This window comes from Ornithorhynchus anatinus, chromosome 5, assembly GCF_004115215.2.
Source record: "Ornithorhynchus anatinus isolate Pmale09 chromosome 5, mOrnAna1.pri.v4, whole genome shotgun sequence".
NCBI lineage: Eukaryota > Metazoa > Chordata > Mammalia > Monotremata > Ornithorhynchidae > Ornithorhynchus > Ornithorhynchus anatinus.
The window spans coordinates 91,840,962-91,857,471 of NC_041732.1; the positions used below are offsets into that span (position 1 = coordinate 91,840,962).

At 47.7% G+C, this 16,510-nt stretch overlaps 1 protein-coding gene and 1 long non-coding RNA gene across 5 annotated transcripts; one reads left to right on the forward strand and one right to left on the reverse strand.

Moving 5' to 3' along the window:
* Positions 1-863: 863 nt before the first annotated feature.
* Positions 864-16,430, reverse strand: PSMG2 (proteasome assembly chaperone 2). Of its 4 annotated transcripts, none has more exons than XM_029065903.2 (8): positions 16,282-16,430; positions 12,566-12,737; positions 8,402-8,460; positions 7,785-7,903; positions 6,592-6,765; positions 3,582-3,702; positions 2,683-2,817; positions 864-1,203 (listed from the first exon to the last, which is right to left on the reverse strand). In XM_029065903.2, exons 1-7 carry the CDS (start codon positions 16,345-16,347, stop codon positions 2,683-2,685), a joined length of 846 nt encoding a protein of 281 aa, XP_028921736.1. In that variant the 5' UTR covers positions 16,348-16,430; the 3' UTR covers positions 864-1,203. The 4 variants fall into 4 exon arrangements, with proteins under 4 accessions (XP_028921736.1, XP_028921737.1, XP_028921738.1 ...); XM_039912132.1 differs by having other exon boundaries at positions 1,116-1,200; XM_029065904.2 differs by lacking the exon at positions 2,683-2,817 and having other exon boundaries at positions 16,282-16,428.
* Positions 6,760-8,427, forward strand: LOC107547491. Its single transcript, XR_001604261.3, has 2 exons — positions 6,760-7,443; positions 7,739-8,427. It is a non-coding gene; the product is annotated as an uncharacterized LOC107547491 (long non-coding RNA).
* Positions 16,431-16,510: the final 80 nt, after the last annotated feature.

A 16,510-nucleotide genomic window follows, 5' to 3' on the forward strand; every position in this document is an offset into this window, starting at 1 on the left:
CGTGGGGATCGGAGGGAACGGCTTTGGACTTCAAGACCTTAATTATCCCCACGGGGTCTGTACCAAAATAATTCTGAGAGGTTAACGTGCTCAGCGAGACAGAAAGTGATCCCCTCCACTGCTCCTTCAGCACTCCTGCAGCACTTGGCTACTCACCCCTCTCCCTGCACTGCGTACGCATCATTATACTCTACTGCTTCCTCCTACCCGCATCTATTTTATTGTCTGCCCCCCCGCTAAACTGTAAACTCCTTTGAGAGCGGGGATCTTGACTACCAACTCCACTGTACTCATCCAAGCACTCAGTGCAGTTCCCTGCACGGAGAAAGTGCCCCAAATCGATACTACCGAGTGAGTACCGTGCATAAGCGCTCTTACGGAGACTGCCCTGAAGGGGTTCGAAGACCAACTCGCCAGGCTCGGAAGATGTCCGAATCTCTTCTGTATCAGAAATGGAGTTCCCTCGGAGAGGAGAGATGCGGTTTAATTAGGTCTGTAGTCCTCCGAGGCCCCACAGAATGGCCTGACTGAGGAAGTGGTGGAAACAGGCTACAAGTTTAAAGTGGTTCAGAAACCAGGAAAGGAAAGCTAATAACGAGGGAGGCGGAAAGTGGGATGGAAAATGAACATAGGCGAATTGTCCAGAACACGGGACTAACGGGAACCGGCACAACGCCATCTCCGTGAACAGACGGTGGCTTCTGTACAGAACACTTACTTCATTGGCAGACCGTAGGATTTGGCGCCTAAATATGCAAGGCTAGGAATTAAGCGCTTAGTACAGTGCTCTGCACACAGAAAGCGCTCAATCAATACGATTGAATGAATTTATTTTAGGTTGAACCACCAAAACACACAAGATCTGGGGAACAATTTACTAAGAAACCATTTATTGGACAATATTTACAGCTGCTGTTACTGAAGAACATAGGGCAATAGTAGACCGCTTCCTTTGTGATATTCCCTGGAACTGCAGGAAACAGCTGCCATTTAGATAAATGTAGTCAGGGAATCCAATCTGCTTTTAGGCTTTTTAAATAGTTGTACATAGGTACTCTCTATTTTAGAGTTCGGGGTCTCGTGTTACTCTTTTTCTACCAGAAACCATCAAAAAAGTGCAGGTGGAAGGCCACTTCCAAAAAGCAGCCTCCAAGAACTTGGTATTTTCCACTTCGGAGGAGCAGCCTTGGGATCGTTGCTCTGCTGGTTTAAACACAAAAAAAATATTAGATTTTCAATCTTTACTGTTAAAATCCATTTTCATACCCTCGAGTTCGAAAACCCGGTCTTATTCAACTCCCCTCCCGGCCCACTTCCAAGTCAGATCTGAGAGGGGAAAACAAAAAAGTGCTAAAAAAAATCCTATTCCTAAAGGGAACTGGGCTCTCCTCTTCTATGGCAACTAGAGATTCCTATACAAGAACTTGCTTCCTGGCTTTGTCTCCGAAGGGAAACTGGGAATCTCAGAGAGCTCTCATTTCAGCGTGGCTCAGTGGAAAGAGCCCGGGCTTAGGAGTCAGAGGTCATGGGTTCTAATCCCGGCTCCGCCACCTGTCAGCTGAGTGACTTTGGGCAAGTCACTTAACTTCTCGGTGCCTCAGTTCCCTCACCCGTAAAATGGGGATGAAGACGGTGAGCCTCATGTGGGACAACCTGATTACCCTGTATCTACCTCGGCGCTTAGAACAGTGCTCGGCACATAGTAAGCACTTAACAAACACCAACATTATTTCAGTCTGGTCCAAGGAAGGTTCAGCAGGCCAGACGCCTTGCTCTTTGGCAACTGGACCCATACAGAGTTGCAAAGAGTCCAAGGAGGGTGGTTCCCTTCACCAAGTCCTGGACAATGGTCGCACAGATCTTTTCGCTGAGGACTCGAGACAAATGGGACACCGTGTCATCTGGTTCAAAGGCTCAAAGCAGAGGACTTTTTACGTGCAGAGCGAGAATCAAACCACGGCCGAGCTGCTTGCCCAACCTTCCCCTCAACCCCAGAACTCTGTGGTGGGGCTGTTCGGAATGAACCACCAGTTTTTATTTTTAATGGTAAGCGCTTACTATGTATCAACCACTGTTCTAAGCACTGGCATGGGTATAAGTAAATTAGGTTGGACACAATTCCTGTCCTACGTGAGGTTCCCAGACGAGGAAGAGAAGACCCCATTTTACCAGTTAGGAAACTGAGGCACAGGGAGGTGGAGTGACTTGCCCAAGGTTACACAGCAAGCAACTGGCAGAGCCTGGATTAGAACCCAGGTCCTTCGATCCCCAGGCCCAGGCCTTGCTGCTTTGAGGGCAGAGGCAATTCCGACGGACCCACCAGGGAATCCGGGCCTCCAAGAGCAGGTACGCTCTGTTTAATAAGTCAACGCGTAGCGCGGGCCTGACCGGGTGGTCTCGGAGAAGAACCTCAAAGATTGCGGACGGATCATCTTAATGAGATCCAACCCTCACTGGGGACCGAGTCAAACCATCTGCCTACTGAGTGCAAACAGGGTTGTCTGTGCTGGACTCCGCTGCTACGGTGGATCAAGTGGAAGCCAGATACCACCGTGCCTTGTGGCTGACTGACTAATAGAGAGGCGCACACTGAAATACAGAACTGCATTTTCAACAGAGGTGCGATGCTTTCACGTCAGGCCCAAAAACTAAGTCATCTTAATTACTATAGATGTTTGACACCTATTTCTTCTCCAGCTGTTTGCCGTAAATCACATTTTTCCTTAATATCTCAAAACCAAATTGGATTTCTTTGGCTTCCCAGAAACAAAGCTTTGGTTCCAGAAGAAACTTCAAGAGTAGGCACGAATTCTTTCCCTATGGCAACAAGAGAGAATCATTGGCGAGGAAAGGTCTCATCTTGAACTCCATTTTCAAGGTTTCAATGATTTCCAGCTATGAGCAAGATTCGTGGCCAACCAGTCTTTAATGTGCAGGGACAGAAACAGAGCCCAACACTGCATGCTCCAGCTTCAATACGGTGAGAGAGCTGTAAGCCCACACGACTCGGGGAACTTCTAGCCAGCACAGCATTCATACCACTTGTGCTGGCAGGAGGGACAAAAGGGAGAAGATGCTTCGCAGCCGGATTCACCACGAGCCCCGGGGCAGTGTTTTTCTCCAATTCAGATCCTGGGGCCCTGCCCTAGAATCCAGTGGCTTTCTAGGACTCTCACCAACCCACCCCTAAAAGCAAAACATCATCTTTATCCTAGCCCCTCAGGAGGTGGAGGTGGCCAGCTCTGCCTGTTTAAATAGCCTGAGCTTCCTTCTGCTTCTACCGAATAGCTGTCTGGAGCTCTGTGACCCCTCTGGAAACCCGACGCCCTAGGCCCTGGCTTAGCTGGGAAAAAGTAAAATAAATGCAAAACTAGTAAATCAAACAGCTTTCCTGTCAACTGTCCTGCTTCCTTCTCTGTCAGAGGTATGGCTGGACTGAACTACTTTTCATGAATCGAGCCACTGCCCCAATTTATAAATGAGATTTTATATTACTAATCTCCTCGGAAGTGGCACACAGAGACGATAAATGAAGACAAACCATGCCACAAGGTCAGAGACCTACAAGAAAGAGCACTCACCGGAGTTTTGAGGACCTGCAGCCACTCATTGAGATAATTGGCCAGATCAATCGCGTCAGGGATGTTGTCTCCTTCTGAACAGAATTTCAGTAAGATAGCCATTTGTATTCCTTCTGAACAACTAGAACAAACAAACACAAACCACTCAGTCGATATTATTCCACTAACAAGTCCTCGGTGAAAATGTCTGTTCTAATCCTGGCTGTGACCCTGGGCAAGTCACTTGGCTTCTCTCTCAGTTTCCTCATCTGTAAAATGGGGATTGAGACTGTAAGACCAATGTGGGGACAGGGACTGTGTTCAACCCAATTACCCTGTATCTATCCCAGCATTTAGTACAGTACCTGGCACATAGTAAGCGCTTAACAAATACCAACCAGTCAGTCAGTTTATTTCCTTGCCTAGCCTAAGGTGTCCACTTATCTGGTTTTTGGCCACCCAGAAACTGAACTTAAAGCCACCGGGCTAAATATCTCTGCTAGCAGCTGTCCCTCTTCCATTTCAGGGAGGTGGGCAGCTGCCTGAGGGCGAGGGTGCCGTGAAGTGCTCCTCCGCTGAACCATCCGCAAAGGCAAACCTTAGGGCCGGGACCGCGCCCTGCCGGACCCTGCTTCGGGAAGGCCTGAGTGGAGGGTGGTCAGTGCCACGCTTTTTGACTTATAATCAAAAGAGGTAAGGAAGGCAAAGGAGAGAGAAGGCCAGGAGGGTGGGACTGAGCGTGGGGTAGGGAAAAAAATGGACCGGTGCAAAGATCCACCACAGACAGCAACCGTTACTGAAATCAGAACTGGGAAAATAAGTAGAAATTTATGACCTTGAAACTCCAGTGTAAATTTTTTTTTAATGGTATTTATTAAGTGCTTACAATGGGCCAGGCACTGTACTAAGCGCAAGCAGTGTGGTTCAGTGGAAAGAGCTCGGTCCTGGAAGTCAGAGGTCATGGGTTCTAATCCGCTCCGCCACATGTCAGCTGTGTGACTTTGGGCAAGTCACTTAACTTCTCTGGGCCTCACTTACCTCACCTGTAAAATGGGGATTAAGACTGTGAGCCCCACGTGGGATTACCTTATATCCCCACCACCCCCAGTGCTTAGAACAGTGCTTGGGACAGAGTAAGCGCTTAACAAATGCCATCGTTATTATACAAGATAATCAGGATGGATACAGTCTACGTCTCACATGGGGCTCACAGTCTTAATTCCTATTTTACAGATGAGGGAACTGGGGTCCACAGAAGTGAAGTGACATGCCCAAAGTCACACAGCAAACAAGTGGTGGAGACAGGATTAGAACCCAGCTCCTCTGTCTCCCAGGCCCAGGGTCTTCCCACTAGGCCATGCTGCTTCTCAGGGACAACCATACTTCACTCTGCTGCCTGGATGATTTTTCTAAAAAAATGTTCAGCCCATGTTTCCCCTCTTTTCAAGAATAATAATAATAATAATGTTGGTATTTGTTAAGCGTTTACTATGTGCAGAGCACTGGGGTAGATACAGGGTAATCAGGTTGTTCCGCGTGAGGCTCACTGTTAATCCCCATTTTACAGTTGAGGTAACCGAGGCACAGAGAAGTTAAGTGACTTGCCCACAGTTAACCTCCAGGTGGTTGCCCATCCACCTCTGCATCAGACAGAAACTCCTCACCATTGGCTTTAAAGTCCGCTCCTTTAGCCACAGTACCCCACTTACCTTAGTTTTTGTCTTTATGTTGTCTTAGTGCCTTATTTCACCTCTCTTTATATGGCTGAAACCAGTCCCTTCTCCCTCTTATTTTTAGATTGTAAACACCCCGAGAAACGGGGACCAGGTTAATTCCCAACTGTGTATTCCTTCCCAGAGCTTAGTAGAATGCTGTGCACCCAGCAAGTGCTCAATATGGTTACTACTATCAAGGAACTCTACTACAAAGTTGATATCCATTAATGCAGCTACGGGAGTGACAGGTAGCCCAGCTGCCCTGTTGAGCTTGACTGACTGTACATCAACCTGGGACACGAGTCCTGACGTGGCAAAGGTGGTCCAGAGGCCTCTTTAATCAATCAATCAATGGTATTTACAGAGTGCTTACCATGTGCAGAGCACTGTACTAAGAGCTCGGGAGAGAACAATACAACAGAATCAGTGGGCACGTTCCCTGCCCATAAATACCTTACAGTCTAGAGGGGAAGCAGTTATTAATATACAGAAATAATTTCTAATACCTGGCTTAAAAACCCGGATGCCAGGGGATTGGGCATTTTGAGTATCCGTCAAGATTCAGTGGAGGGAAATGTCACATCTTAAAAGAAAGTGCTTGTCTTGCTATTGTAATATTCTCCCAAATGATGATGATTACTAATAGTAGCATTAAAATAATAACCGTGGTACTTGTTAGGTGCTTACTATGTGCCAAATACCATACTAAGCATGGGGATAGAAAAGAGCTAATCGGGTTGGACACAGTCCATGTTCCTCATGGGGCTCACAGTCTTAATCCACAGAAAAGATAGTTGAATTGCCCAAGGTCAAATGGCAGACAAGTGGGGGAGCCAGAATCAGAACCCGGGTCCTCTGATTCCCAGGCCTGTGCTCTTTCCCCTAGGCCACGCTGCTTTTCTTAGTATTCACAGCACTTATGGACATATCTGTAATTTTATTTATTTGTTTTGATGTCTGTCTCCCTAACTCTAGACTCTAAGCCCTTTGTGGGCAGGGAATGTGACTACTGCTTTATTGCACTCTCCCAAGCGCTTAGTACAGTGCTCTGCACACAGTAAGTACTCAATAAATACGATTGAATGAATGGTCTATTATGTAATTAGGCCCTTAATAAATGCCACTGATTAAGTGATCCCAGCCCAATATTTGGTCTAAATATGGCAACAATGGATGCCTAGAAGAATGAAGTAATAGTTGTTTTTTCTTACTATGGACTCTTATTTATTCAAACCCTTTTTGAACATATTATTTGGATCTATTGGCACGAGTTCTGGGGAAAAACAGTCCGAATCTTTACTACTTTCGATGCTCACCTGAGCTTGTAGAGTAGCTTTGTGATACCTCCTCCAGGAATTTGAATACACATATCAGAATCCTGCATTTCGGGAAAAGATAATGTTTCTTCCATTTCCTTCCAATTCAGGTACTGGATCTGATTCCCAATATTCTTCTGCAATTCAGGGGTGAATAAATACCGGAATGGAGTACTGGAAACAATGAGAAAACTGATTCAGACAAACATGAACCCTCATTTACCCTCCCTTTGAGAGAGACTCAGACAATCTCTCTCCCCCATCCCCTCCCCCCACTCAGTGACATTATTTGGCCATTTTTTTTTACCTAGTCATTTTTTAAGAGGAGAATCAACAGTGTTTTCTTTAATGTGGACGCTTTATTTCTCCTTTTCAACCTCAGCCCTAATTATGTTTTGGTCTCTTCCAACCCCGACACTGCCTTTCTTTTTGGATTAATACACAATCTCAGAAAAGACTCATCTTTGAGTTTGATTTTAGGCATTTCCCATGCCTTGAGCGGACGATCGCCTGGCCAGGGCCTACGGGACCACCTTTTTCAACACCTCACCTGGCATGGGCTCTGCCTTAAAACCACAGTATGTAATATGAGATTGAAAATGAAAACAGAAACACTCTGAACTGGAGTTAAGATTAGCAAATGCTGTGAAAATTCCAGCACCTACACGTGGAAGTTATTAATGAATCAATGATTACACAACTACTACTCAAAGGCATCTCTGTTTTCCCTGATGAATCGTGATGGAATGGAAGCAAACCTTTTAAGCCTCCCATGCCTTGCTGATGCTTACCTCTGCCATCTGAAAGCCCTTGGGCCAAGTGTTGCCATTGCTAACTCTCAGGATTTAAGGGGTAAGGAAATAAATCATTTACAGATCATTTTTTTTTCACGAGGCTTCACATAGCATGTACTTAACCACTCAGGCATCCCAACTGTACTGTAAAGCAGAGTGACTGCAGTTATGGAAATGAATGCCAATGGCAGTGTAAGCCTCTAGAAAGACTCCAAATTCTCTATACACCCCGTCACAGGCCCGATTAAATTCTAAGGATCAAAACCCCAAACAACACCGGAATAATCATCCTAAGACATACGTGTGGGCACACAGACCTCTAAAATTTACTTTAATTTTTGACTTCTCCAAAGGGTGCAATAACCATTCCTAAAGAAGATGTGTGGCCTAGAAACATACCCCTGAAGCTGTTGATCGTCCCGCCGGTAAGCATGGCTGCTTGAAAGAACAAGAACTCTGGTGCACTTACTGCTCTTCACCCAGGAAAGGAGGGCTTCACAAAATGACCTGGATTTGTACTTTGAAACATCATGGAAGGAAGGAAGGATAAGGAAATACAAGGACCAAGTTAGATCTCTCTTACACTGTAAGCACAACCTCTCAGTAGCTTCAAAACAAATCACCAATCTGGTACATCCACAGTTTTTTTTTTAAAGTTCTGGATAAATTTAGTGGTTGCGTGGCATTATGACGTTTTCACCTCCAGAGCTTTTAATAAGTACTGAAAATATAGGTCCAGATCTAGAGTGAACCTATTTCTTTAGTCTGAAGTTTACCTCTGAACGAGGCACGACAAGCTGTAAATCCTAATTTTTACCTTCCCCGTTAGCCGTCGGCCCCATCACAAAAAGGAACTGCATCTAAAATCCCGTGAGATATTGCCCGGTTCGTGCATATCTTAAAATTATGATTGAGAATATGATTTTTAGAACTTAATTTTAAGCGATATTTGTTTCGGTATTTTCTTACTCTAACTTTTAATAAATTTAACAAGGCCAGTTGGCTAATATACAGACCTTAATAAATGGTGATCTTATTTGGAGAACAATCAGATTCTTTGAAGGCAACGAATACACTGAGGAAAAAAAAGAAGAGAAAGAAGCTGATTCGGAGAAGTGGGAAATCAATGACAAGGCTGGTGAGGAAATGTATTGAAATGCTTACGATGGTACAGCACTAAAGTTCAAACCCAACAATTCCTGAATCTAGCATTCTTTCTCAATTATTAAATGAAGAAAATAAGCTTGTGTGTACGCATCCTATGTCAGCACAAAGCAGCAGAGTGGCCTAGTGAAAAGACCGTGGGCCTGGGTTCTAATCCCAGCTCTGCCACATACCTTCTCTGCAAACTGGGGCAACTCACTTAACTTCTCTGTGTCTCATTTCCCTCATCTGCAATACCTAAGGGAGCTTCGTGTGGGACCTAATTAATGATCTTATCTCTACCCCAGTGTTTGGCATATAGTAAGCACTTAAGAGATACCACAGTTATTATTATTATTACTGCTGTTTATTCAAATAACCAAAATTTTCCAGAGAAGAGTGTTACTGATAACGAGCCAGAGACACTGGTCTTCAAGGCATAATGAGGCAGTGGAGACAATACAAATCCGAAGGCAGTTGTTGGCAGTCAAGAGTACAGGAGATCCCCAATGGACAGTCATCTGAGTTCAGACAAATGGCACTCATGTCACCTTTGAATTTTCCCCATTTCTGGTTTTTGACACCAGGCTGTAAGGTATGTAAAATATATCTGTGCCCCCTTCTGCCTCATTTTTCTTTTAAGGTATCTGTTAAAATTACTAGAAGCAGGCACGGTACTACCATTGAAGCAGCATGGCTCAGTGGAAAGAGCCCGGGCCTGGGAGTCAGAGGTCATGGGTTCTAATTCCGGCTCCACCACTTGTCAGCTGTGTGCCTTTGGCCAAGTCACTTCACTTCTCTGAGCCTCAATTCCCTCATCTGTAAAATGGGGATGAAGACTGGGAACCCCACGTGGGACAACCTGATCACTTTGTATCCCCCCAGCGCTTAGAACAGTGCTTGCACATAGTAAGCGCTTAACAAATGCCATCATCGTTATCATTATTACTACGTGCAGAGATAGATACAAGCTAATCAAGTTGGACCCAGGCAAAGTCCCACAGGGGGCTCACAGTTTTAATTCCTATTTTACAGACGAGAAAACCGAGGCACAGAAGAGTGACTTGTCCAAAGTCACAGAGCAAACAAGTGGCAGAGCCGGGATTAGAACCCGGGTCTTCTAATTCCCAGGCCCATGGCTTTCTTGTTTGTCTTCCCTGTCTTCCCTGTCCCTCCACACCTGCGCCTCTCCTTACTGTCACTGCTGCTGCTGGGCCCCTAAGGAGCCCCTAAAACCGCTGGCCAGAAGGGTGGGGCTGGGTAGGGAGCTGGTGGTGACTCTGAGATTTTCCATGAGACCCCCTTCCCTTCCCCATTGCTGCTGGTGATGGCCAAATCAGTAGCAGTAGCTGCAGAGCTCTCCGAACCAGGGGCATGGGAGTCAGAGGACCTGGGTTCCAATCCTGGATCTGTCACTCTCCTGCTGGATGACCGCTACAAGTCATTTCACACCTCTGTGCCTCAGTCTGCTCATCTATAAAACTGGGATTAAAGAGCTCCAATTTAGGAGGTGAGCCTGATGAGGAAGAGGGTGTCTGTCTGATTGGATGATTCTGTATAACCCAGTGCTGGGTGCAGAGTAAGTGCTTAACAAATTCATCCATTCAATTGTATTTACTGAGCACTTACTATGTGCAGAGCAGTGTGCTAAGCGCCTGGAAAGTACAATTCGGCCGCAGATAGAGACAATCCCCGCCCAACTACAGGGTCACAGTCTAGAATACCACAAATATAATTATTCTCTTCTGTGGGTCAGCTGACAGGAACCATCAGCTAACGGGGAGGGGGTGGGCAGACACAGCAGGAGCTCCTGGCCGGACCGGTGTTTTACTCACTGGGTGGAGGAGGCATTTGATTGAGAACAGTGGGCTCCAAGGCTCTCTCCTGCCACATTTACAAGCAAGAAAACAGCTATTTTGCTGTCTTTCGGATCCACAGGCTGTCCTCCTACCTCACCAATCACCTCCTCAGAAACCTGAGCTTCTCCACTTTCCCCTGTCCCCCACCCCTGTGCCTTTCGGAAAATCGGCTCCAACATCCGCCCCCGACCGTCCTGGGAGTCACCAGGAGCAAAGACAAGCGAAGCCTTTTGATTGACTCAAGTGGTAGGGGGTGATAAGAATCCCTTTAGTGGGTGGCCAATGGTGCCTGGCAAGAATGGAAGCAGAAAGAACACAGGCCTGGGTGTCAGAGGACCTAGGTTCTGGGTTCAAATTACGATTCTGCCATTTGCCTGCAGTTTGACCATGGAAAGTCACTTCTCTGTGTCTTGTTTTCTCATCTGTAAAATGGGGAATCAACACCTGTTCTTCCTCCCACCTAAACGGTGAGCCCCACGTGGGACAAGGACTGTGTCCAAGCTGATTAACTTGTATCTACCCCAGTGCTTAGTACCTCCCTCAACTCGTATCTACTCCAGCGCTTAGTTCCACCCTCAACTCTGGTTCCCCAGAACCTGCCCTCTCTCTCAACTTTCTAAAAAACACAACCAGGAATAAAGCTCATTTTTTATTACTAACACCACACATTCACACACACTAAAATGATGTAGAAAGAAAAAGGATGAATGAGTGAAACAAATCCAGGTCAGAAAGAAATCTCTCTCTCTCTGAAGTGCTGGACACTTAAGGGGGTTTCTCCCCCTCTTTTCTGCCTTCTCACCTCACCCCCCCCCCCAATGCTCTAGCTCCCTCACCCAGTAGCTAACTACTCAACTCTTGTGAAAGTACACAATATCATTACCCTGTGAGATGGGATTATGGTGAGATAATAATAGTAATAATAATGTTGGTATTTGTTAAGCGCTTACTATGTGCAGAGCACTGTTCTAAGTGCTAGGGTAGACACAGGGGAATCAGGTTGACCCACGTGGGGCTCACCGTCTTAATCCCCATTTTACAGATGAGGGAACTGAGGCACAGAGAAGTGACTTGCCCACAGTCACACAGCTGACAGGTGGCGGAGCCGGGATTCGAACTCATGAGCCTTGACTCCAAAGCCCGGGCTCTTTCCACTGAGCCACGCTGCTTCTTGAGCCACACTGAGTCTTATATCATCTTCCCCTTTAGACTGTAAGCTCCATGTGGGCAGGGAATCTGTCTACTAACTGTTGTATTCTCACAAGTGATGATGATGATGATGATGTTGGTATTTGTTAAGCGCTTACTATGTGCCGAGCACTGTTCTAAGCACTGGGGTAGACATAGGGGAATCAGGTTGTCCCACGTGGGGCTCACAGTCTTAACCCCCATTTTACAGATGAGGGAACTGAGGCACAGAGAAGTTAAGTGACTTGCCCACAGTCACACAGCTGACAAGTGGCAGAGCTGGGATTCGAACTCATGAGCCCTGACTCCAAAGCCCGTGCTCTTTCCACTGAGCCACGCTGTACAGTGCTCTGCCCAGAAGATACCTCTGATCTGACTGATATCAAGCAGGCCACCGCTCTCCCCACCTTCAAAACCCTTCTAAAATCCCATCTCCTCCAAAAGGCCTTTCCTGACTAAACCCTCTTCTCCCCGACCTGCCCTACCCTACATGTCACCTACACCCTTGGTTGAGTCCTCGTTAAGCGATTTGATACTCACCATAGCACTTCTGTGCAAATCCTTATACTCTATCACTTCACCTGTCTGTAATTTCTTTTCACGTCTGTTTCTGCCTCTACACTGCGGGCTCCTCTAGACTGCCTACCAATTTTATTGAATTGTACTCTCCCAAGCACTTAGTACAGTGCTCTTCCAACAATAAGCACTTAATAAATACTACTGATTGACAAACAGACCTTGATTCAGATTGACGTCTCAAATTAAGACATAAATTCAGGAACTAATTGTAAAATAAATCCAAGTAATTACTGAAATCTCTTTGTATCACAATTAACATTCACAAAATGTGAGTGGGACTCATTTCTAACTCAGTGCTTGGCAATACCTAACACGTGGCTGGCGTCTGAAGCGTAACAGTGACATCTTAACAAATACCATCATCATTATTATTATAACCGAGACATTCACGCTGGGAACAGTCTCACGTACCTTCAGCATTTATACTCAGCTCTGCTGAGTTGTTTTCTGTAGTGGCATATGGATTGTTTCCAACCATTGGCACGAGGCAATCTGTGTAAAAGTAACCCACCTTGGGCATGTTCAGTGTAGAAATAATTAGATCCGTCGCAAGCTGGCCAACATTCCCCACTGACACAGCCGGCTGAAATCACAAAAGAATCATACATTAAAAACCAGCTCGCAAATGAACAACGGCTCCAATGACAAGCAAGCGAGCCAATCATCTGAAGTCAGTAAGTAACAATAATTAAGTACTTGTAATTAGTGAAACATTAAGTATAGGATATAACTCAGACAAATCCTGGGCTACAAAGTCTTCTCTCAGGTTGGGATGGGGAGGTGTTCAAGAGGGGTGGGGTGACTGCTGGCAGCGTGGCCTACTGGAAAGAGCACAGGCCTGGGAGTCAGAGAACCTGGGTTCTAATACCACTCCGCCACAGACCTGCTGTGCGACCTTGGGCGAGTCACTTAACTTTCCTGTACCTCCATTCCTTCAACTGCAAATTGGGGACTCAATAATGTTCCCTGTCCTACTTAGCCTATGAGCCCCACGTGTCATCTGCATAGAGATGGTAGTTGAAACCATGGGAGCGAATACTTCTCCAAGGGAGTGAGTGTAGACCGAGAATAGAAGGGGACCAAGAACTGAACCTTGAGGGACCCCCACATTTAGGGGATGGGAGGCAGCGGAGAAGCCCACAAAGGAGACTGAGAATGAACGGCCAGAGAGATAAGAGGAGAACCAGGAGAAGACGGAGTCGGTGAAACCACGTTTGGATAACGTTTCCAAGAGAAGGGGCTGGCTCACGGTGTCAAAGGCTGCTGAGAGGTTAAGGAGGATTAGGATGGCGTAGGAACCGTTGGATTTGGCAAGAAGGAGATCTTTGGTGGCCTTTGAGAGGGCAGTTTCAGTGGAGTGAAGGGGACAGAAGCCAGATCGGAGTGGGTCCGGGGGAGAAATGGAGGAATTTGAGATAGCGGGTGTAGACAACTCGTTCAAGGAGTTTGAAGAGGATGGGTAGGAGGGAGATGGGGCAATGATGGAGGGAGCTGTGGGGTCGAGAGGTTTTTTTAGGATGGGGGAGACATGGGCGAGTTTGAAGGCAGAGGGGAAGAAGCCACTGGAGAGTGAATAGTTGAAGACGGCTGTTAGGGAGGGAAGGAAGGAAGGGGGGACAGTTTATATAAGGTGTGGAGGAATGGGGTCCGATGCACATGTGGAGGGAGTGGCATTTGAGAGGAGGCAGGAGATCTCCTCGGGAGATACTGCTGGGAAGGATGGGAAAGTTGAAGAGGAGACCAGAAGAGGGGAGGGACTGAGGAGGGTCAGGGGCGATTTTGAGGAGCTCACACCTGATGGGGTTAATAAAATTCTTAATAAAGTAGATGGCCAGATTGTTGCGGGTGAGGGACGGGGGAAGCCGGGGGCCTGAGGAGGGAGTCAAATACCTGGAACAATTGGCGAGGGCAATGGGCATGGGTGTCAATAAGGGATGATAAAAAATTTTTCTGGGCAGGGTAGAGGGCAGAATTAAAGGAAAAAAAGAGAAGCCTGAAATGGACAGGGTCGACCCGATGTTTAGATTTCCACCAGCGGCGTCCTGCGGCTCGAGCACAAGAGCGAAGGAGGCGGACGGTGCAGGTGATCCAGGGCTGTGGGTTAGCGGTACCAGAGCGACGAAGGGATAGGGGAGCGAGTGAGTTGAGTTCAGTGGAGGGTGATGTTGAGAACATCTATTTGGACATCAAGAGTGGGTTAGATTGGGTATGGAGGCTAAGTAGGGTGTGATGAGTTGAGAGAGTTGGATGGGATCAACAGATCGGTGGTCTAATTATCTGGTATCTGCCCCAGCACTTGGTACAGTATTCATTCATTCAATAGTATTTATTGAGTGCTTACTATGTGCACAGCACTGTACTAAGCACTTGGAATGTACAATTCGGCAACAGAGAGAGACAATCCCTGCCCGAAAACAGGCTCATAGTCTGAATGGGGGAGGGAGACAGCAAAGCAAAACAGAACAGAACAGAACAAGCAGCCTAGCGCAGACATCAAGATAAATAGGATCATTGAGATATACACCTCATTAACAAAATAAATAGGGTAATAAATAATATGTACAAATAGACACAATGCTGAGGGGAGGGGGGAAGAGCAGAGGGAGGGAGTGGGGGGAATGGGGAGGGGAGGAAGAGCAGAGGGAAAGGAGGGGCTAAGTCTGGGAAGGCCTCCTGGAGGAGGTGAGCTCTCACTTCACTTCATCCCATCCTGAGGCCACGCAGCAGGGCAGAGTGAGGCCCTCCCCTCTATCACGGCCCGGTCACCCAGTGACACAAAGTAAGTCTCACCTTCAAAACGTCGCCGAGATCCGCCCTTTCTTCTCCATCCAAACCGCTACCTTGTGAGTACAATCACTCATCCTATCCCGCCTGAACTACGGCATCAGCATCCTTTCTGATCTCCCAACCTCCCGCCTCTCCCCACTTCGGTCGACACCTCACTCTATAGAAACGCTCTGGGCATGTCACCCCACTCCTCAAAAACCTCCAGTGGTTGCCTATCAACCTTCACACGAAACAAAAACTCCTCACTCTTGGCTTCAAGGCTCTCCATCCCCTCGCCCCCTCCTACCTCTCCTCCCTTCTCTCTTTCTAGTGCCCACCCTGTAGGCTCCGCTCCTCTGCCGCCCACCTCCTCACCGTCCCCCGTTCTCGCCTATCCCGCCGTCGACCCCTGGCCCACACCCTCCCCCGCTGTCCTGGAATGCCCTCCCTCCTCACCTCCGCCAAACTAACTCTTCCCCTCTTCAAAGCCCTACTGAGAGCTCACCTCCTCCAGGAGGCCTTCCCAGACTGAGCCCTCCCTTTCCCTCTGCCCCTCCTCCCCTCCCCAATCCCCCTACTCCCTCCCTCTGCTTTCCCCCCCTTTCCCGCCCCACAGCACTTGTGTGTATATATATACATGTAGAATAATAAACATGATGTGTATATATCTACAATTCTATTTATTTTGATGCTATTGATGCCTGCCTACTTGTTTTGTTTCGTTGTCTGCCTCCCCCTTCTAGACTGTGAGCCCGTCGTTGGGCAGGGATCGTCTGTTGCCGAATTGTCCATTCCAAGTGCTTAGTCCAGTGCTCTGCACGTAGTAAGCACTCAATAAATATGAATGAATGAAATGGGGCTGAAGAGTGTGAGCCCCACATGGGACAAGGACTGGGTCCAACCCGATTAGCTTGGATCCACCCCAGTGCTTCGACTAGTGCTTGGCGCCTATTCCAAGTGCTTAGTCCTTAAATGCTTAACCAACACCAACATCATTCTTCCTCTTCTCTGGGCCTCAGTGACCTCCTCTGTCAAATGGGGATGAAGCCTGGGAGCCTCACGTGGGACAACCTGATGACCCTGGATCTCCCCCAGCGCACAGAACCGTGCTCTGCACATAGTAAGTGCTTAACCAATACCAACACTATTCTTCTTCTTCTCTGGGCCTCAGTTCCCTCATCTCTAAATGGGGATGAAGCCTGGGAGCCTCACGTGGGACAACCTGATGACCCTGGATCTCCCCCAGCGCTTAGAACCGTGCTCTGCACATAGGAAGCGCTTAACAGATACCAACATTATTATTAAGCAATCCCAATATTATGATTATTGGGTGGGGGGGGGGGAGGGCAGCGCAGACTGACCAGGAGGAGGGTGAGGCCGGTGAAGTCGGGGGCGGGGGCGCCGGGCCCCACGCAGGGGACGAACATCGTGCCCGGGGGGCGGTGCGGAGCGCGGGGGGCAAGGTGGGCACGGCGGCGCCTCACGAGGACCACGAGGACGACGAGGACGAGGAGGAAGGAAGGGAGGGAGGGGGGAGGGGCCGGGGCCGGTCCTTCCTTCTTCCCCCTCCCCCCCGGCGCCGGTCCTGAG